Source organism: Siniperca chuatsi, linkage group LG14 (genome assembly GCF_020085105.1).
Source record: "Siniperca chuatsi isolate FFG_IHB_CAS linkage group LG14, ASM2008510v1, whole genome shotgun sequence".
Taxonomy (NCBI): Eukaryota; Metazoa; Chordata; class Actinopteri; order Centrarchiformes; family Sinipercidae; genus Siniperca; species Siniperca chuatsi.
In genome coordinates, this window is record NC_058055.1 from 19822998 (window position 1) to 19846251 (window position 23254).

The 23254-nt window shown below is 38.1% G+C and overlaps 1 protein-coding gene across 3 annotated transcripts in view; it reads left to right on the top strand.

The window, feature by feature from the left end:
• Positions 1 to 23254, top strand: part of acsl6 (acyl-CoA synthetase long chain family member 6) — a 41067-nt gene that overhangs the window by 4696 nt on the left and 13117 nt on the right. For all 3 annotated transcript variants that reach the window (XM_044221797.1, XM_044221798.1, XM_044221796.1), the window contains 9 exons: positions 8246 to 8466; positions 11681 to 11795; positions 14230 to 14294; positions 15588 to 15689; positions 16134 to 16233; positions 17049 to 17227; positions 19125 to 19157; positions 20355 to 20406; positions 23046 to 23119. In XM_044221797.1, the coding sequence (XP_044077732.1) occupies positions 8263 to 8466; positions 11681 to 11795; positions 14230 to 14294; positions 15588 to 15689; positions 16134 to 16233; positions 17049 to 17227; positions 19125 to 19157; positions 20355 to 20406; positions 23046 to 23119 (924 nt within the window). In that variant the 5' untranslated portion in view covers positions 8246 to 8262. The remainder of the gene's footprint in view (positions 1 to 8245; positions 8467 to 11680; positions 11796 to 14229; positions 14295 to 15587; positions 15690 to 16133; positions 16234 to 17048; positions 17228 to 19124; positions 19158 to 20354; positions 20407 to 23045; positions 23120 to 23254) is intronic.

The following is a 23254-nucleotide window of genomic DNA, read 5'->3' on the forward strand; positions in this document are numbered from 1 at the left end:
CTGAGGGTGGTGTGATACGGAGGCCAGCCAGGCCCAAACTAGGCCAAAACGCATCTCGCTGCCTTCCTCTTGCTTGCCTCAGCTTAATCTGGCCGGTGGCAATGGGAAAGTAATCACTAGTTTGCACAGGGTGATGCGATATTCGCCTGAGGCCCCTTGACACACCACCCACACACACACACACACACACACACACATTACACCTCAACGCCTGCTTGGCCGCCTCTGACGCCTTTGTAAGTGCCTAGACCACAGCTGCTTTAACCCATCTGCAATGCAATTACAGTTTAGATATTTTTTGCCTAATTTGCATTTTGTTTAGCTTTTGCTTGCTCTGTATGTCTCTTTTTACTTTAACTTCAGTGCTTCAAATGCATTTTTGATTTTATATATATTTTATATATAGCAGTCCTTCTTGCTCAATTTATCCCTAGTACTTATTTCTTCTCGATCTTGTATCATTGTCTGGTTTATTTTATGAATGATAATTGCAATTGCCTGTTGTGCAGCATCTCAGTTCAGGAGGGGAAATGGCTGTTTTGTGTGCACAGGATGTTACAGTGTTTGTACAAATTATCCCTCAGTGGCACTGACAGGAAGAAGTTGTGGTTTGACTCCTAGAAGGTGGACTGAGCGATAAGGAGTAGGTACTGTGACAGGATGATTAGGCATTGGTGGTTTGCAACAGCGAAAAGAAAAATGCATTGCATTGATTCAAGTGAAGTTGCAAAACAGAAAAAAAACGTTTAAAGAATAAGAGAAAGCCGAGTAGGATGTCTTAAAATAGAGTGCAGTAGTGAGGTTACTACTGGTCATCTGTCTCTGTGCTAATAGGCTATAATCTCCCCACGCTGGACTCTAATCATTGGTGACGGCCCTCGGATGGGCTGATGGGGCGGGACTTAAGGATGAAGGGTTGCGTTTCTTCCACTTTAAGCCTCAGAGGTCACAGGAAGTCTAGCTGGCCCATTCACAAGCCCTCATCCCTGCATAGCTTGCAGTACTTACGCTGCACCAAAATCTTTGTTAAGTGGAAACTTCCTGAGAGAGGAAGAGAAAGTGTCCTTGTATACACGTGACGTACAAGTATAGATGAGGAGTAGCTGCATTAAACAAGCCTTGGTGCTGCAGAGTTTCATAGCTGAAAATCAACATTTTTTTATAGGTTTCCTCCTTGTAATTCTTCTTCAAGTCAGAGATTAAATCCTTTGGTAGAATTTTTACACCTCAATATATCCAAGTGCATACTTTTGTGTGAGCTGATAAGCTTTAGGATCTTCAAACTCATACATTGTAGTTGAGCTCATTTATGTTATCCATCTTAAGCTAATTCAAGCTAGTTTAGGTTTTTAGTTGATATTTACAGCTGTAAAGATTTCATTTGCTTGTTCTGATCCATTGTGTAGCTGAAATATTTAAGCTAGCCCTTAGCATGAAGCCATGCTCACTGTTGAGGTCCATTCAGACATTCTCTAGCACGTTCAACAAGTTCAAATGTTTATTTATTTTAATCCAGCTGTTCATACACAGTATGTACACTAAATGTTTTGTAATAGATACGATAGAGTTTGTGTTCCCTCAGTACAGTGTTTGACTGTGCACATCTGTCAGGCTTTGGAAGGAACATTAGTAGACATTAGTAGACATATTCCCTCCAAACTAGACATCGATTGATGTTGCATCAACATTTTTTCATTCATCAATATTTCCTACATTTTCACTCAGTCCTAATTCTGTTTTATCAGATAAATTAGGCTGCTTGTTGTCGTGACAGAACTCACTTAAGATTAGATTTCAATGTTAGCTGATACTGATCCCGTCTCTCCGTTACATTTCAAAACACGACAGACAGACGAAGTAATTAATATCCAAGGAAATTATCAACAAAAAGCATGTTGTGAACTAAAGTGCCAGTCAAAAGAGAAGTTCACATGTCACAGGCTCTTTGAGAGAAAGCCTAAGCAGTCTATGCAGCAGTGGGAAGATGTTTGAATATATATATATATATATATATATATATATATATATATATATATATATATATATATATATATATATTATAACACACAGATAAAACTAGATTAACATTTAAATGTATCATTCTGTTGAGGAAAGCAAAGTTAGCTTTTCAATTACATTTTTACAGTTTGACAAGAAACACTTTGATCTTAAGTCAAGGTCGACTTATTGGCTTTTACCGAAACTTTCATCCAAATTCATGATCTTAATAAGCAGATGGAGCTTGCTTAGTCATGAGATTACATAAGTATGGAACTTGATGAGTTATCTCCATGACAAATGAGCAAACTACATATGCTGATGAAGACGATGAGATGTAGTTGAAAGCTTCATTAAAAGCTAGTGAGTGGACCTTGTTTCTTCTTTTTTTCGTTACTACTGTTAAGGTCAAGAGAGAACATCCACACTCAAGTATACTTTTACAGTGTTGTACTTACAATAAACCTATATTACTATGTCATGGTTGCAATCTAGATTACACTGACAGCTGCATGTTTTTTCCCTGTTAGTTCCAAATTTCCCTGAGGCAAATGTATGCATCTGTGGCTCTTTAGTGGACCAGTAATGAGACTACTTATACTCTAAACTGTGGGATTGCAGATTGTGTGAACATTAACAGTCCTTCATCCTTGAGCAAGACATCAACCCTACCTGCGCATTCATTTAGACCCATCAGCTAAATGCCTGCACTGTAAATGCAACAGAATGTTTGCTGCAGGGATGATGAAGATATCTCAATTTTCATGGTGTGATGTGCTCTAGCTTTCACAAATGAAACTCTGAGTTCTTTGAGTTCACATGCTGATAAAGGTCATTGTTGTTTCTGATAGGGATGCTGCTGACTTGCTGTTCTTCTGTCACACCAGCTGTAGCAACACTCTTTGTAGAAGGCAACAGGGATGGACTTAAAGACCTGTGTGTGTGTGTGTGTGTGTGTGTGTGTGTGTGTGTGTGTGTGTGTGTCCCTGGGGTGTGTTATTTAGGTTACTACAGGACAGAGAGTTGGACACCAAACAGGACCATAGGCTGTAGTGGAGAGAAGGTTGAAACAGCTGAACAAATGACCGGGTTTATCCAAAATAGTCATGCAAATTTAAGCATGCTGCCTGATCTCAACCATTACTGTATGATCCATTTTCTCCCATTTGTGAGAAATTTGTTTCATCAAAAAGACAACTTGTCTTCAAGAGAACATACATGATCAAATGTGGGGTTTTTTTGTTTTTGAATCCTACTTGAGCGACTGGATATTCGTTCTGAGAGTGCTGAGAAAGAATAGAGACATTCAGTCTGTGTCCAATTTCAGGGGCTGCGCACAAAGACATGGCCTTTAGAGGATTGACGGCTTATAGGCTGAACCTGCACCTTCTCCCCAGGTGAGACTGTGTACCGAGAATTCATCTCAGAGTCACCTTGAGTGAAGGAGACACTTGTTGTCATCCAAATCAGGGAAAAAAGAAGACTGCATTTCTTGGAGGAGCCTCTCGAATCTGACTCTGAGTTTTTCGTGCTGTTATGGAGTTTTTGGTCCAGAATTATATACTTTGAAGGAGTCAGCCCCTGAAATAGGACACAGCCACTGTGTATAGTGGAGGGCTAATTGCCTCCCACCCAGCACTCAACCCTGCTCTGTCTCACTACAGTCTGACATCACTTTTTAAGAGGAAACATTTTCAGTGAAGCGTACAGTTGAGGTTTAAGTGAGTCGTCAGAGGTTGGCATTAAGTTACAATCAGTGTGGGTCAGATTCTGCTCAAAATATATATATATATATATATATATATATATATATATATATATATATATATATATATAATATACATGAAAATGCAGACAAGGGCAGAACAAAAGAGAGAGAAACAAGACGGGCACTAAGATGTTTGCATCTCTGGAGGCCAATTAGGTGTCTGGCAGGCTGTGAGTCTCCTGCTATTTCGTGGCAGGAAGATGTGGCGCACTAACATGTCTGTACTCTAGCATTCGCCAGTTCATTTAACCATCCACATGAGAGCTTGTTCCTTCACAAACAGGTGCCTAGAGTCAGTTATGTTGTCAGTTATACACTTCAGCCCATAAACTTGTGTATATGTGTTTTGCGCCCACATGAATGCTGCATCTAGTACTGATATGCAGATGAGCAACAAAGAAATATGTTTTGTTACAAAATGAGATCCATGTAAGATGGCACCTCATTTTACACATTATATACTGTATATTTATTGACCAACAGGATACTTTCAGATGGCTGCTAGAACAAATAACATCAGTAAAAAAAGAATATTTAAATCAAGTCTTATTGACTACAATCCAGATCTGAAGCTTGTTCACATGTTGGTGTCTGTACACAACCATTGAAATGTAAAAAAAAAATTACTTTTTTACTCCTGCAAGGTTGAGTTAAGCTGAACCCAGCTATCCGCACAGTGGTGTCAGTAGGTTATGGAGTCTGTCTATATTTAGAGCCAGGCGAGTGCTGTTTGCCATCCTCTGCCTCTGTTTTCAAATACCGACTAATCCATTGTGGCTCTATCATCACTGCAGCCTAGCCACATTAGCCATTGAACACAACACAAAGCATAAGCAGTGAGTTACATTACATTTGTGTCGTCTAAGCAGTCCACTTCTGATCAAAGTATTTCCATGGTGATGCATATTGCACTTAATCTCAGAAGTGATCATCAAGATTAAATGCATTTATTATCATAAACATCCTATATGTACAATCAGATCACTTGTGAAATTAAGTTCACAGTTATTCCACAGTTGTAGAACAAGTCAGATTACTGCTTCCGTACCAGAGGAGGTGACCATGGTGGCTTTTGTTAATGTTGGTCTGTGTTTGATAGCAGGAAGATTTGTTGTTTTGTTTATTTATTACACGGTTCAGCTGTTCATGTCCTGTTGGCACGACACCGACATGGAAATTATCTTGTCTGTGTGTGTTGTGCTGCCTGCCTGGCTGGTGCTTTGTCATTGATCTTCCCATCACTGTTTTAGATACATCAGCTGTACTGTAATGTGGTCATGGAACAATACAAAGATGGAGGATATGTACTGTAATATGGAAAATGAAGTGTATGACAGGAAAACATTAACTCAAATCGGGAACGTCAGCTGTATTTTTGACTAAATCGCAATTCAACCACATTAAGCTCAGCTGCTGAGAAATTCTTTATTACTATAGCAACAAAGCGGTCAAATGTGAATTCCCTTTTTTCATTCTCACTGCTGAATTTCTTATTTTTTTCTTTCTTATTAAAAAATGTATATAATGTATTTATTTTATAATCACATTCACCGAGAAAAGTTCAAAATTAAGTTATATTGCATGTTTTTGGGGTATTTTATTTCCCTTTTATGTAACGTGCTGGTGTTAATGCCTACTAAGGAATAGTTCAACATTTTGGGAAATTCTCTTATTTGTTTTATTTCCAACAGTTATATGATTAGATCGATATCAATCTCATGTCTGCGTGTTAAGTACGGAGCTGGAGTCATGACGTGGTTAGCGTAGCTTAGCATAAAAACTGAAAAGAGCTAGCTTGGCTCTGTTCATTGTAAAAAATAAATCTCACCAACAACTCTAAAGCTGACTAATTAATGTGTTGTATGTTGGTTGATTTTACCCATACATAAATAGAAATGTAAAAAATAAATATTTTAGGGGGAGTTACGTGTTGTTACAGTCTGTATCTCGTAATTCGCACTATAGCTGGAGACACTGCACAGAAGTATTGGGCTGTAGAACTCCCTCTAAAATCTCAATTTAAATCTCATATTTACACTATTGTTTGAGCATTAATTAAGATGAGATAAATCTCTCTAAGGGTGTTGTCTTTCTATTCCCATTTTCTTTCCATGTTCCATGAGTTCTAAGTCCATTCCAAATACCTGAAGCTGTGCCAGATTATGTTTTCAGTTTGTCATGTCTTTACAGTAATTAAGTCTAACTGTCAGACAAGCTCCAGCTGTGAACAGTGGGCAACTCTGTGTACTCAACTGGGCAGGACATTTCAGCCCAGAATTACCTTTGACATTTTAACTGCTTCAACATTCATACACATGCCAATGAATTAATAGTTATTTTTGGAGAAACATCATCAAGCAGTTTCTGTTATTTACCATCATGCTCAATTTCCTAGCACTTGAGCAGTTCTAATTCCCCATCAAGATTACTGGAACTGCAGACAAAAGGGACAACAGAAAAAGAGGAAATATCTGATCAGTGCAGTAAAAAGAGAAGCAGAGAGTCCTGCGGTGTTAAAGAAACAGTACTGTTTTCAGACACATCACAGGGATCTACCATGCAGTGGTTTTTCAGTTACAGGTGATGGTTTCTGCCTGAACCGAAACTCGAGTTAAGTTGAATTAAGAAGATTCGAGCCCAAGACGAGTTTGGGAAAGCAGCGTCAGGGAATTCACTGTAGATCAGTTGAAGGTACTGTGCTTCTGACTGGAATCAAAGCAGTAGAGGTGATGAGCAATAGCTGTATTACAGTATGTAAATGTGATGTCACGTGTCAGTGCTGCTTTACAAATGACTGTAAATGGTGACTGCTGATGTGCTGCCTGCTGAGAGCGTATGTGTCATGACGAAATTATGCTTGTGATGAGAACATGTGAGTATTGGGGTATGTATATATATATATATATATATATATATATATGTGTGTGTATATATATATATATATATATATATATATATATATATATATATATATATATATATATATGTGTGTGTGTGTATATATATATATATATATATATATATATATATATATATATAAAAAATAATGATAATAAATAACAATTTTTGTTGGTTTTGAAAGTCATGCATCTGGTTTCCTGCAACCAAGCTTCCATTTAGTAAAGTAGTAGTGAAGATAAAAGTGGTTCTACTCAAAATAACTGGTGAATGAGGAAGTCAGTGTTCCCACAGCCTCAGATATTTGTACCCATCAGCATCACTGTCTGTGGCTCTATGCGTGTGTGTGTATGTGGGAAGGACAGAGAGTAAGCAGACAGGAAGTGATTCTGATTGGCTGTGAACTGCAGCAGTGCCCCAATGCCATTCGTTCGTTCGGGTGGTGCTGTCTCTGACTCATTTCCCGGGGGAGGGAAGGAAACCCTCCAGTCAGCGCTGTAGCCAGCCTCCCCCTCAGATAAATTATGCATCTCATGTGTGTGTGTGTGTGTGTGTGTGTGTGTGTGTGTGTATGTGTGTATTATCATCTGCTTTCTAGTCCCACCACTTCTCTCTCTCTGCTGTAGTGTAGATTATCTATTCTGAGCTGCTTTTACAGTAAGAGTAAGAATGCTGGGGAACACCCCTCATTCACCCTTTTTGAAGCATAAATGATGTGTTTAAGGTCATAGGGTCTGAGTGGTGGAGTGTTGAGGTCAAATGTATTTATAACAGACAAGACTGGCTCAAACCGGTTTAAATGAAACCCTGAGAAATTTGTAGGAGGGTATAGTTTTGTGTGCGTGTGGTAAAGTGTGTGTCTGCATCTAGGTAAGCCTACTCACATATCTCTTCTTCTTTTTTTGTCTTTGAATCCCCAAAATGCTACTTGCCTTGCAAAATACTATGTGAAGATTACACGTATGGGTTTCCTCCTGCACTACAAAAATACGCAGGTCAGACAAATTGGAAACTATAAAACTAGCGCCCAGACGTAGCTACACATTATAGGTTTATATATTTTCAGCTTGCAGAGCTTAGTACATTTAGAAATCAGTCCCTGGAAAACTAAGCGTCATGTATTTCCATTTTAATTCTATTTAATCTAATCTAAATACCTCCCCGGCACACCTGATGTGACTTAATAAGGTATTGACTGATCATGCCAAGACACACAAAATCTGTGATTGAAAATCACAATTATTCCACCAAATATTGTTTTTAAACCCCTTCTAAGCAAATAAATGTTCTGAATAAAAAAATATATTTACTTAAAAATTGAAATAAAATGTGGCCAAATTGTCTGAAGAATTTAAAAACTTTGATTATTACATGCACACATATACACGAAAACTGTAAAACTGAAAAAAACATTTTGACTTTTTTGTATTTCAAATATTATATTATTATATACTATATATCTAATATATTTTGACACCTTGTCAAATTAGTATTCAGATTGTGTCTGTCATTACATAACACAAATAAAATGGCAAAATAATTTTTGAAATCATAAGTCAAAGAGTGTCCTCTTTCCTGCAGAGCTGAGTTCCACCCTGATGGAGAAGATGCAGGCCCAGGAGATGATGAGCGGCCTGAGGATACCAGAGATGGACGAGCTCGGCCAGTTCTTTCGGTCCCTGCCGACCTCCACGCTGGTGGGCATCGGTGCTTTGACCGCCGTGCTGGCTTACTGGTTGGCCACCAGACCCCGCCCCATCAAGCCACCCTGCAGCCTGCTGCACCAGTCTGAGGAGGTGCCGGTAAGATGGAGCACACACACACAAGCGCACACACACAAATAGATTCATAGATGCACAAATAAGTATATTATGTTGTATGTTAGGGTCTCATTCACAAATGCTGAATGTGAAAACTTTGACAAACAATACAAACAAACACACACTCATATGCAGACACAGCAAGTGGATAATTTACACCTCACTCCTTAGAAGTCCTATTTTTGTCAGTTTTCCAGTTTTAGTTTGATTTACTCACTAAAGTCTGCAGTGCTCTCTTACCGTCCAGCTGCCAAAATCCAGATGAGAGAAGTTATAGTTGATAAACGGACATTTTATGATCAGTATCTTTTACCACTATCTGCTTCACTTCATCAGAAATATAGAATAGTAATGCAGAGACAGGGCAACCTTGCAGTGTGCCACGTTGGATTGAGAATCTGGGTGACCACTGGTCGCCTGTCAACATAGCACTTGGATTGTTACATAGAGTCTTCAGCATATTCGTAACTTTCTCCCCATCCTCTGCATTGTATACCACAAGATGGGCCACTCTAGCCTAAAAATGCTTTTTCACCGTCAACTGAAAGTAAAGCACATGGGAGATGTGATGACTATCTGTGCTTCATAAAACCTGTTTGGTCATAATGAACTAGTAGAGGAAGGACCTTCTCTAAGCGGCAAGCTATTACTTTAGCATACAATTTAATTTCTGAATTTAGAAGTTATATGGGCCTGAAACTTGTGCATAAATTTCCCCCGCTTGTATATTAGAGAGATGATAGCAGTTTTAATATATCTGTGGAAACTTCCCTCTTTAATAGCTATATGAATCATTTCTAACAGTATTGGTCCTAACTCACACCAAAACTGAGAATAATATTCAGGTGAAATGCCATCTATTCCAGGGAATTTACCAAGGTTCATATCCTCCAATGCTTCAAATAATTTTTTGAGTGTTATTGGGGAATTTAAGCAATCCGCAACAACAGAGGATAAATGAGGTAAGTTCAGCCCGACAAAAAATAATCAAACTCTTTTTTTTTACGTGTGTAATTGAGATGTATATATGTTCTTATAAAATTGTTAAAATTCTTGATTAATTAGCATTAGGTCATATAGAAGAGTTCTATAATTGTTCATAACTGAAGAGATTTGAGCTAATTGTTCGTTATTACGAAGTTTACTTGCCAAAAGGGAGCTCGGTCTACTTCCATCCAGATACTCTGTGTATCTGACCCTATGAATTAGAAATTTGGCAGGCAAATTAAAATAATTACTCCTTTCGTTTTACTCAATGGGATAACAAGGCAGCGACTCGGGAATAAGTATTATTCCCAATTCTATGGATATCTTCTTCTAATGTCTGGGTTTCCAGGAGCAACACAATATCAGCCTTTTTCGAGACATTCTGCAAACTTTAAATTAGTGTTGAGGCCACAAACATTTAATGAAAATACAACCAATTTAGCCATCATTTATAATAATCCAGTTATATTTTGTGTACTTAATTATGCTTTTTTTAATGTAGTTTACTCTTCCATATAAACATCCATGACTGCAAATTCTTCCCTCATTCCGTCCCACCTCCTCACTCCCAATCCAACCAAAGGAAAAAGAGAGGGCCAACAACCAAATTTAAATACAAGAAAAAACGTCACTTCCCCTCTTTTGACTCCAACAACTCCACTCCATCTAGCAGAGCTGTGGAATGTAGGGCAGTTAGCACACACCTTAGGGCCTAATATTCCCTCGAATGTAATAGGTAAGTGCCAACCTAGATGTAGATTATCAATTTACTGGCCCGTTCCTTTTCTTCTCTGTATGTCCATTTAGTCCATAAGCATATTCCATATTCCACTGACATACAGCTTGACTCATTGTGACTTAGTTATCAGTCACTGATTTTATAAACTTAATAAATAATAATGAATGAGAATCAATTAAACACAGGAACGGGTTACAGCCATTTTCATACCTGGTAATTACCTAGCAGTCTGGCTAAAGATGGCCTGACTGCCATCCAGTGTTTGGTTTAATCTGTGTTTGGTAGTAGTCGCATTTTCTGCTTTAGTGAAGGCGTGAGTTGTGTTGTTTTTTGATTGAAAAACATCTGACTGTGCCTCCATTTCTGAAAGAAAACACACAGACACAAGATAATCACTGGTTACACACACTCGCAAACACACACATCTTGTGTACTGTATATGTGTGAGAAAAAGAGTCACAAAGTTACAGAAAGAGGGTGATGCAGTATTAAACTAAAACACACATGCAATCGCATTTATCCTTGTGACCACTGGCCTCAGTAATGCTGAGCCATCAGTGGTATTAAATACACTGTACTTTTACCCTGTTTTGTTTGTTTTTTAACCTTCAATCTATAATCTTTAGTAATAATTATAATAATATGTTGTTTTTGTACATTTATTTTTCTTTACCTTAATAGCATCACAAATATTTACATCAAAGTTACATCATCAATAAAAATTTAAACACAGGGGTTAGACTGTTAGCCACTGTTAGTGGCTAACAGTCTAACCCCTGTGTTTTATGTGTCCAAAAGCTTGTTTTGACTTTAATGCTCACAAGCTGTGGGTGCAACGTGCCCTTGATTACACCCCTGTCCTGGTTCACCTTAACCTCCATCCCAACCAAACCAAACACAAGCTCTGTTTTACACACAAACACACCACAGCCTTGTGCCTTCTCTCTGCCAGGTGAGGCTGACTGCATTTGTAGTCAATGTGAAACTCCTTTGAAAGGCTTTTTGTGTTTATGAGGCTTGCTTTTTGGTGGTGTTTTGGGTTTTTTTTTTTTTTTTGTAACCTTAGAAGGTGTTTGAAGTAGTGGCACTACAGTCTAACAGATTGAAACAACTGTGTATCTGAAAAGCACACAGAAACATGCAAAGACACAAAAACACACTCAGAATTTCAGGTCAGTGTTATGAGTTTCATAACATGCCAGGCTGCCTAATCTTTTCTGACTAAATGAGTCATTTGCAAAAAGGAATTTGCTTGTTTTTCGTCTTTATCAGATTGAACTCTATTCCTGCAGAATGCATCAGCAATGTACACACCGGGGAGCTAAACAAAGCTCAGTTCAACTCAGCAGCTGGGTTTAGTTGTTAGTTTTTTTGTTGCAAATTTAGTTTTTCATTTTGATACCAACACCCCTAGAGTTTAGAGGAAAAGTTGTGAAAATGGTTCTTTGTCTCTCTCTTACTTTGCATCAGCATGAAGATGGAGGTCACAGGTCCATGATGGGCGACAGCTCCAAGCTGCTGACTCATTACCATGACGACGCCAGGACTATGTATGAGGTCTTCCAGAGAGGCCTCCACATATCTGGTGGGTAGCATGTGAGGTGGAAAAAGAAGCACTAGCACTTTAGTGTTCATACCCACACATACATACAGACAGATGTTCACACACATAGAGAGCTGAAGCCTGCTGACTTTTCAAGCTAGCCTCTGTTCCACTAGACTCGAACAGCTTTCCCCATAGAGTGTTTCTTTCATTCTTTCTTTCTTTCATCCTAAGAAAACATGATATTTGTTTTCTCTGTCCGCATTATAAGTTTTATGTTTATCTATTATGTTACACTTTATTTGGATAGTCTGCCTACAGATAGTTTATAGAGTATGTGTAACATTTCAGATTCAGCAATGCAACTGTTTCACAAATAACATTTTCTAGGTAGGCACAGAAAGCATCTCGGTTAGGGTATGTTCATGAATTGTCACATATACTATATTGATAATCTACAGACAAAGCAAGTTGAAATGTTACAAATACTCTATAAGCTATCTGTAGGCGGACTAGCCAAATAAAGTGTTACCATCTATTATATCTACATCACAGAATATACATTTATTTAATCAATAAAGTTAATTGCTCCTTGTCCTTGCCAATATAGATACTGGTAGTTAGTTAGCACATAGAACAAGGTTAAAAAACACGTGCACTTATTTTTTCAAAATCATATTTGTACTCTTCTCTTTTAGCTGGATTTTCTCACAAAAAAAATCTGTCCAAACAGTGTCTCTACACTATATCATTTTATTTAACCAAGAAAGTGCCTCACTGAGATTAAACATCTTTTACAAGAGTCTCCTGGCCTATATATATAATATATATATATTTTACAGTAAAAAATAAAGATGAAACAACGATGAGTGGCAGTTAAATAAAAAATGCTAATGAAAGTAACAACTATAACTCCCATGAGTCTTAGCCATTAATACACATAGATCAAAACCTCATGGGAGCATTCAGTTACTAAAAGTCCCATGAGGCAAGTGATTGCTAACAATGTTGTTGCTGTTTTCTCTTGATTAAAATGGCAAATTCCTCAAATTTTACTGCCCAGTACATTAGTAGATGACCATTTAGCTTATGGACAAAACCTCAGTAACTTTCAACTTCTCAGAAACACTGATGAAAGAAACCATCTATGGAAAACAGATATATAAGTAATTTCTAAAACTATAAAAATATAAAAATACCAAGCTCAAAATGAGACAAGATTTACACAGTACACATTTAAGAATACACATGTACTTGTCGGGACCTTCCAGTAGATATTATCTAATCTCTTTTGTCGTCACACGGAAGTTATCAGACTCCTACACGTACAGTAAAAGAGTACAGACACACACACACACACACCGTGATACTGTGCATTGTTTCTTGTAGTCAGTATTACACACTTGTGAGCAGAAATAGCACACGAGCAATGAGTCTGACAAAGCTGGGGTTTGACCATAAAAGCTCCAATCATATCTCTGCTGCCGTAGGAAAAATGAGTCCTCAGGTTGGCAAGGTGATGGCCATCATTGGTAACGGTAATGGTGTCAGGGCCCTCAGGGAGTTTAAGTGACTGACTCACAATGCTGAGATATTCCTACCTAATAGCACTCCAACCACACCTGCATCTTCAGAAGTGCCTCACTTATTGTAGTTTCTAACCTTTTTTTAAACCAGTGTCAATCAAAAGTGTGAGTGCATAAAAAAGTGACTGGTCAAACTGAATGACTTAAGCTTAAGCTTAAGCAAAGTGAGTTCCTTAAGCTAGAGGGTATCCCATAAGCATAAGTGAAGCATTTACTTACAAAATACTGTATTACTGTGTTTTTTGGCCTAAATTGTTTGATTTAAAACTCCAGCAGTTATAGAGCGACATTATCATTCATTTGGACTAGCATTTGTGTCCTCCTGATGAAAGTCTAATATTCACTCTCTTTTTGGTCTCTACCAACTGCTGAGAAAAATATCTGCCGCTTGAGCTGCTAAATGCTCCACTATGTTCACCAGCTAGTCGCTATCTGTGTCTGCCTGTCGTTTGGTGCTGAGCAGGTAGTGTACAGTGGGTTTTTAGAGGTTTTTCGCTGAAAACAGCTGCCTGCTGTGGCAGAAAACAACACCATGAGAGCAGTGAGAGTGAACAAAACAATAAAGTTGGGGACCGGACAGCTAAACAACGAGCTGACACTCACTATAAAGCTGCATAAAGCTGAGGGAAGCTGCAGGTTCATCACAACGAATGACTTCTCTAACATTGTCAAATTGTTTTCACATTGTTATTTGATACATTGTTATTATAAAAATAGCAATTATAGCCGCTTTAAGTGACTGTTTTAGCCTACATGGTTTGAGTGTAAAATCACTGGGGCTGCTAACAGCGTCATATATTTTAAAGTGTAATGCTTTGGTTAAGTTTTCATCATATAGGTTTTATGTTTTGTTCAGACACCACTTTGATGTCTCACTGTGTGTTCAACAGGTGATGGACCTTGCTTAGGCTCGCGGCTCCCTAACCAGCCTTACAAATGGATGTCCTACAAAGAGGTTAGTGCCATTCAGGGGACATCTTCATCTCAAGAAGTTTAGAAGTGGAGTGAACTATAAAAAGAGATGACAAAATGCTTTCTAGACTGTTAATAAAGCAGAATTTAGGTTGCTTTTACAGTGGCAAATCATTTAAAGAGCTTTGTTCACAACATAATCTTATTTTTGCAGGCATTATCGTATGTCTTTGCCATGGTAAAAGATTGTAAAAATGTAAACGATGATTTCAGTATTCGATTAGTCTGCTAATTATTTTGCCTGATTAAATAATTCTTTGTTTAGTCTAAAAAAATGCCAGAAAATAGTGAAATATGCCCATCATAATTTCCTAAAGCCCAAGATGATGTCATTTTATTGGTTGTTGTCCCCAATCAGCAGACCAAAACTTAAAAATATTCAGTTTGCTATCACATAAGACTCACAAATACTCAGCAAATACTCACAAATGAGAGGCTGGAACTAGGGAATGTTTGCCATTTTTGCTTGAAAAGGCAAACAAGAATTGACTCAACTGTAGCAACAGGGGTGATTCAGTCATATGTGGGACATACATTATTTCACATGTGATTATTGAAGTTACGCCTCTTTTGCAATTTTTCTCTGGGCTGACTGTTAAGGCAACTCTGGTCGTCAGCCAAAATAAATCCCTTTTGTATCCCAAAATGTATCCCTTGAAGTAATCTCTAGCTGCTCTTACAGCCACTGAAAACTTCCAACCTTCCTTGAAGCAGTTTCAGGTTCCAATAAAGGTTCCCAGAACAAGGGAGATAACCTGACATGTTTTGGAAAGTCATGGTAGTGGTGGTGGAAGTGGTAGCGGTTGGAAGGGAATTTTATATAGACAATTGATGGAAAAATCTACTGTAAAGCAATGCCTAAGGCTGCGCCTAAGTGAATTACACAACATTCAACAGTTATTTATGACATCATGTTATGTATTTCAAAAGAATGGTGGGTGGAAGTTTTTTGTATTTTTTATTTTTTTGTTTATTCATGACACTTCATCTTGCTCTAATGTCTTACACAATCAGTGTAATGTTGGCAATCCAACAGTTTACATCATAGATGGTCATGCATTTCTCCAGAAATGAAAACGACAGATGTTTAAAAAATAGGCTTAAAAATGGGCAAATGAAAAAATAGTTACTTAATAGTAGCTGCCAAATGCTGAACACTAAGGAGCATTCCTGCTTCTTAATGTAACTGTTTCCCAAGAAACTGAACTGAACAGCATTTGTTTGGTTTTGTTCCACCTGGTCCAATCAGCTGCTGTCCCGTCTTCCCACTCCATAGGTGACGGCCCGGGCTGAGCATCTGGGCTCAGGCCTTCTGCACCAGGGCTGCCAGCCCAACCCCAACCAGTTCATAGGAGTGTTTGCCCAGAACAGGCCAGAGGTGAATCTCACTCTTTGACTAAATCTCTGTCTCTTAACTTTTTATGCTGTCTCTCTCACTCTGTCTCTTCGACTCGTTTCTCACGGTGTCTCTGCTTCACTGTACCAAACCCGCTGGCTCGGACAAGATCCATGTAAACCATTTTACAGATGGTTTCATTCACACAGGCCACTGATGTAAACACAAACACACACACTCAAAAACTGTCTCTTGTTTTTGCAGGCGAACCTTTTCTGTCTAGAAAAATGTAAAAAATAAAAATGTATTGGCCTAAAACGATAATAATAGGTATAAGCATGGCCTAAAAATGTAACATAAATATAGGAGTAATTTACCTATGTACAGTGGTTATGCTGGGTGTGTTTTAATTGTCAAGTATGATGTCTCACGGATGATTGAACTCTAACCCCTGACCTTTGACCCCTGGCTTGTGTGTGATTTTAGTGGATCATCTCAGAGCTAGCTTGTTACACCTACTCCATGGTGGTGGTTCCCCTTTATGACACACTGGGCCCAGACGCAATACGGTTCATCATTAACACTGGTGAGAACACACACATCACACAGACAAACTACTCACACAAATGTTAACTGACAGCCAGACTAACACACACCCACACACACACACACACACACAAACCGTATTCAGGAGGGATAATCTTTCCTAAGTTTTGGGTTTATATGAGTCAATATGACAAACAATCCTCTCCTCATTGAAGGAATAAACCATGAAGCCTGCAGCTAAATAATTAACTTAGTAGCTTTTAGCACTGGAGCTCCCCTCACTGGTGACTGAGAGCACTGTTGTCAGCTCAGCCGTGGTACACTGTGTGTTACTTCCTGGATGAAAGCTTATTGAAAGACTGAAAAAGCCATAGAAAGAGTCATGATGTGATAACTGCTGCAATTGTGTGACTGTGGAGCCATGAAGCTTTATAAACAGTGCTTTTATAGGCCTAGTTTTGCAATGAACTGAAGATAACTGTTTAAACCAGAAATAGACTGAACTCACCACTCAACTGAAAATAGTCAGAACACCATAGAGGTATGATTGGTGGCTGCTTGGCCTAGAAAAAATTAATGAACTGCATAGTCAGACACTAAAAATCTTTGAACTGAACTTAATCATTAAAAGGTCATTCAAGATTTTGAATGTTGCCCCAAAGTAAAAACACAAGATTAACTGATTAACTATATTATTTTGATGCTTTGGACATCTAAAATCTTTATGAATCAGAAGTTTGAATGATTCCTCCCTCCACATCTTTGTCTTTTTGTTTTGTTTTGTTCCTTTTCGTTTCTTATTCTGCTGATATTCACACAAGGCACACAAACCCTTGTGTGCTTGTGTCATTTCAGCTGACATCTCCACGGTCATCTGTGACAAAGTAGAGAAAGCTCAGGTGCTTCTGGATAACGTGGAGCGGAAGGAAACTCTGGGCCTGCGAAGAATCATCCTGATGGATGCCTTTGACTCGGCCCTCGTGGAGCACGGCAAGGGCTGCGGAGTCCACGTGCAGGCCATGCAGGAAGTCGAGGTATGACATGTAGGAAAAAAAATCATTACACAGCTATCTGGTGGGGAATTGGCTCAGCGCAAGTAATTCAACATATATTTTGAAAAATATATACGTATATGAAATGGTTACAGTCAGGTGGCCCCTTCGCAGAGGCCAGAAAATACTCAAAGTGGTCTGAATTACTCTTTAAAAGAGCTTTTTTATTATGTTCTCCTGGGTGGTTGTCAACATCAGTATAATGGTACTTACACTTGACTGATATTTACTGTAAATGTAAACTTTTACATAGTAGAGTCTGGTGGTCTTTTCCATCCCTGTCACCTTTTAGGCTAATCAGAAATATTTTCAAGGTTTGCTGCACTCTAGCTTCATCTATAGCAAACACAATGTATCATATCTAGAATGATTTAAATCTTCTAAAATGTTGTTACATGTCCATAAATGCAGTCAGGTTTCAACTTCCTTTTTTTGGTGTCCAAGAGTTGATTAGCTTCAATATGGCTGCTAGAGGACACATTACTGTATGTCATCTGAAAGCTCTCTAAGACTATTCAGGGGAAGTGGACAAAAGCAAACAAGCCGCCATTGCTGTTCTAGCATCTACCTTCTAAATCTGCACCATAACACTGTAGTGTATGTTTTTACAGCAGGAGATCAGGATGGTTATAAGGATGGTTATTTTATATTTTACTTATTCTCCTCCTTATAGTGTAAATCTTAAAAAATGTTTCACAGATATATAGTTTCATTTGAGAAAAAGCCAAATGAATTCCCTTAAACAGCTGGGCACTGTAGTTTTTAGCAAATGTTACTCAAACGGAAGTACATTGTGCATTTGTTGTAGACTACTTTCAGCCGTGGATTCAGCGCTCTAGTGAGTATTTACAGCAGCAGACGATGTATGTGGAATTGACTCAAAATAAACTACAGTGCAAATATAAATGTTAATCAAGGAACCTGTGCAACAGTGTGGGTCTTTGAGGTGTTTTTAATAGTTTCTGGAGAGCAATGGAGGTCTATGGCACAGAGGAATAAGCTATATATACACTTTGATATAGTCTGGTAAAAGTCATGAGTCTCATCTATGCAAAAAACTGAAATTCCATAAACAGCCAGTCAAAACAGAACTGATGTTTAGATTTGGTCAGCATACGATCAAGAAATGCAGAGTTTGTTAGGCATGTTAGGTGAGATCTTTATCTATGCCTGTCTGGCTGCACAGAATCTAACAAATGTGGCACTTCACAAGCACGAAATCAAAGTACATGGGAATTTACAGTAATGTCACTGATCTTTTCATTCTTGTAAGTGTTAATGCTTCATTAGCTCAATCACAACAAACAGACATGGGAAACTGGTCCAGCAGATCATAGCAGTGTTTATCGCAAAGGCCAATTTTTAGATAGATGCAGATTTCTTTTCATCATAAAGACAAAGGGGGAAAAACATTTTGCATGCTTAAATGAAATAAACACAGGTTTCATTCACAGGTAATCATAGGAAAGTAGCTGGCATAGACATGTGTACATAACTGTCATTTTTCTGTGATGATCAACCTTCGTGTCTGATCTGTGCCAGTGTGATAGATACCCAGCTCATCTTGTTTACAACGTGGCTTAAAAGAAATGAGAGGACTTATCGCAAATGCTGTTGAACTCTGACCCACAATCACAAATACAGCAACAAGAGTGTGTCTAGAGATGGAAACAGATGATAACAAATCACACATGCTCTGGTCAAGATTGATACTGTCCTTGGCTTAGAAAATTAACTGACAGAACTCAGCACACACTCACTATTCAAGGAGTCATGGGAAATAGCACTAAAGCTATGTCTAATAATATAATTTTAATGTAATTTATGCATATCAAGTGTCTACTTGTAATAGTTATTTCCATGTTGTTTTTTCTTACAGGCTCTGGGAAGAGAGCACTACAGAAAACCTGTAGTAAGTAATCATTCAAAATTCAACTATACATAGAGAAAGATGTACCGTACAACATTTTTAGCATTGCTTGCAGCTCGGCTCTGGAAATGTAGGTCTGTCAGTCGCCCACTTTGGTCCAGACTGAAATATCTCAGCTATTAGGTGGATTACCATACATTTTTTTACAGACATTCATGAATCATACTACATACTTTAATGCTAATTCGGAGATGTTAGCATGCTAACACGCTAAACTAAGATGGTGAATATGGTAAACATTATACCTTCTAAACATCAGTGTGTTAGCATTGTACTGAGAGCATGTTAGCATGCTGATATTAGCAGTTAGTTCAAAGCACCGCTGTGCCTAAGTATAGCCTCACAGAGCCGCTAGCATGGCTGTAGACTCTTAGTCTTGTTTTGACTGTAAATGAAGATGAGTCACTTCTTTTTGGATTTTTGGTGTAAATATGAACTGAAAATATTAATTAATTTAACAGCACATGTAACTGAACTTGTTTAGAGTCTGTCTAGTGATTCTGTGACATTCTCTTATAAATAAATAACACTATAACAAGGCAACACACTGTGTTGCTGAAAGCTTTTACATTTGCTGTTCTGTCCAAAATGAAAACAAGTATCTGTAATGTGACAGATCCTTTGGCATCATTTACATTTTACTGGTGTTAACAGATTAAACACTGAACATTGACAATTCAGCTTCAACCCTCGCTACTGGTTGTTAGCCAGCTAAGCTAGTATTTTCCCTCTGTTGAAAATGATGAGAGAGTCACTTTAAACAGTCTAGGTGACAGCTTTTCGACAATTTATACATGAGCATTGCACATACTACTGCTGGTATGGTCAAAATGACAGGTCTACGTATATGAACATTCAACATTCCTTCTATAGTGACGTGTATTGGTGCAGGTTGCTGTCATGAAAGCTGCAAGAAGTTCATCTCAGGTTCTAGTTCAAACTTTACTATGATCCCAGAGGGCAAGTGTTTCGCGGGCCAAAAGAAACACAGCAATAGACAGCACAAAGGGCAATACAGCACATATCGCAGTGGGTTGTAGTCTAGGGTCAAGTAAAGTGTAGTACAGTAAAGTGCAATAGCAAAGTGCGAGTGCCTATCTATTTAAGAAGTGATCGACATCATCTCTTGACAAAGTTCATGTCTATCATGCTCTGACTGATACAATTTTTTTTCCACAGCCACCAGCACCAGATGACCTGTCTATTGTGTGTTTCACCAGTGGAACCACAGGTAATAATTGTGTGAATAACGTGCATTATTTGTGTTTGGTGCTGATTAAATCATACATAAGTCATTCAGGATCATGGGTGCTGCAGCTTACTAGCTAACAATGTTATTAGTATCTCAGTGTCAGTGTCATTTTACAGCCTGCTAACAGCAGAGCCAATCACACATGTTCCTCTTTTAATGAGAAATAAGAGAACACAAGTCATGATAGACTACAAAAATAAAACACTATCATTAGATTTGGTCCATTACGTATCTAAAAATGGGTGACAATCTTTATTTTATCTGTTAAACTGCTTCTCTGTGAGGATCTGTGTGCATGCCCATGCAAAAATATTTCCCATACTGCTCCATGCCAGACACACGACAAGTAAACACTTATTCTGAATTATTAGTTGACAGGTTGGACAGGACAAACCACTGCTGACATACCTGTAATAACATTTTCAACAAAATTCCCTTCCAGGCCAAAGCAGTGATGATCATGTGTAGCACATGCATTCATTTTTTTATTAAGAAGACTGTTGAGTAAAAAAGTTGGCACTAATCAAGTTATTCACTGATAACACCATGGGTTGGCTGCGGCAATAGTCACCTGCCCTGGGATCACCCATGCTAAAAATAAAAGCTCTCACGGTGTTGTCGGGTGCTGTCGATTAAACATTTACTTAATAATTATGATAAAACCATGTAATGTATTTATTATTGTATTTAGCATTTTTATACACTTAATATGCACTTTAAAAAAGCATATATAAGATAATCATTCAGTAAATACTGTGAATGCTTAGAGTTTGTTTCTTGTTAAACAGAAGAGATTGCAGAATTCTAAGAGTGGTATTTGTTTGATATATCAAAAATCAGTCTGAAATTAATACAAATGCATATTTCTTTGTAATGCATTGTGATTTAATTTGCTAAGAAAAACACAAGACAAAGGTATACCGCATTAAAATGCACATTTACAACAAGGAAGCTCTCTAATTCCTGGGATTATGATGATTTTGGACCTAAAATGGATCATATACTCTTTAAGGGGAAATGGGACGGTGAGCATTTACTGTAAATGAATCCAGTTTCTTCACAGCAGCAGAGTGAATAATAGCGAAAGAATAATTTGCCCTCTTTTCATTATATAAATGTTCACTCTGGATCCCCCAGCATGTCCTGACACATTCATGTGAGTGAGAAAGCACTGCTGCTTTTTCAGGAGGTCTTATCCCACAGCAGCAGCAACAGCCTGAAACCAACAGACAAGGGAACAAAAGGCAGGCCATGTAAGGACACTGGTGTCAGTTTACAAGTGACACCAGCTGCAGCTCACCACATTCAAAAGACCACTGAAAATACTTCCACCTGCTGGCTTTGAGAGAGACATGCAGCCACTCCAACATGGGGTTAAATTACCACATATTACTCTGCATTTCTCAAGAATTCCCTCCATCTGTTCAATTCCAAACAAAAACAACTTTGTTCACAGTCTAGTCAAAGTCAGATTACATGTCTGGAAAGAGAAACGCTTTATTTAAGAAGCATCAATCATTGCTTCATGTAGAAAGGACTGAGCAATGACATTACAGTAACTAAGAACAAGAACGGTATTTTAGAGTATTATCGGAATTGCCACACACTCAGTAATCACACAAGAAATACTATAATTCGGGGATTTTCTTGTTTTAAATTGTGACATAATAGATTTCGAATTTTCCACTTGAAATAATGGCTTCAAAATACAGTCTGGTAATTTAAGTGAAATATTTATTTAATCATGTATTTATAGATTTTAGAGGCAAAGTAACAAAGACAAACAATATTCCCCAAATTTTAATATCTCACAGGATTCAATTAGTAATTGCAGGTGAATTTTAGAAATAATAACTTGTATTTGTATTATATTTCAAAAAGTAGTCTTTTCAACAGATATACAGCACTGTCGCCTCACAGCAAGAAAGTCCTGGGCTGCATATTCTCCCCAGGTTTGTGTGGGTCGCCGGTTTCCCCCGCCATCAAAAATATGTATGTTAGGGTAATTCTCCTGTCATAGCCCTTGGCTTAGAGGAAGGAGTTGGTCCCTGGGCGCTGCACAGTGGCTGCTCACTGCTCCTTATACTTAGGATGGGTTAAATGCAGGGAACGAATTTCACTAGATGTTGTACTGTGTATGATTGTGTATGTGACAATAAACTTGATTTGATTTAATATACATTATGAATGTGTGTGTACAGACCGCACATGCTGTTGTCCATCAGTGCAGATTTTAAAGTGTGCAAATGAGAAAAGAATTGTTTATTAATTTGGAAAACTCACCTCAGTAATCTTTTGAATTAAATTTAATTATATATTTTCTTCCCCAACCTCATGCTCTATCTCTCAGTAGTCTACAGTATGACTATGCTTTGAGTATCACACTTGATTGTACACTATTTAACAGCACATTACAACATAATATAAAAGCTCCTTTGGTGACACAAATCATTCCAAGACATGAAATGGGATTGAAATTTCTTGCAAAACCCAGGGTTGTCTTTTCACATCAGATTCCTTTTGTGCTCACCTTGGATGACTGTGGGATCCTCAGACAGGTGAGGGGAGTTTAACTTCTGTAATGTCAGTGTGTCTCTGTTGTCTGTCTGCTTACACAGGAAACCCAAAGGGAGTCATGCTCACTCATGGGAATGTGGTGGCAGATTTCTCAGGTTTCCTCAAAGTAACAGACGTGAGTAATCCTCTCTTCTTTTGTCCTTTTCCAAGGAAATCTTTAATGACAACTCCAGATTTCCCTTAGTTTAATTAATGAAGGTGTTTGACTTTGCTGATTCATTAGTGTGGTTTTAATGTTTTCCCTGCAACT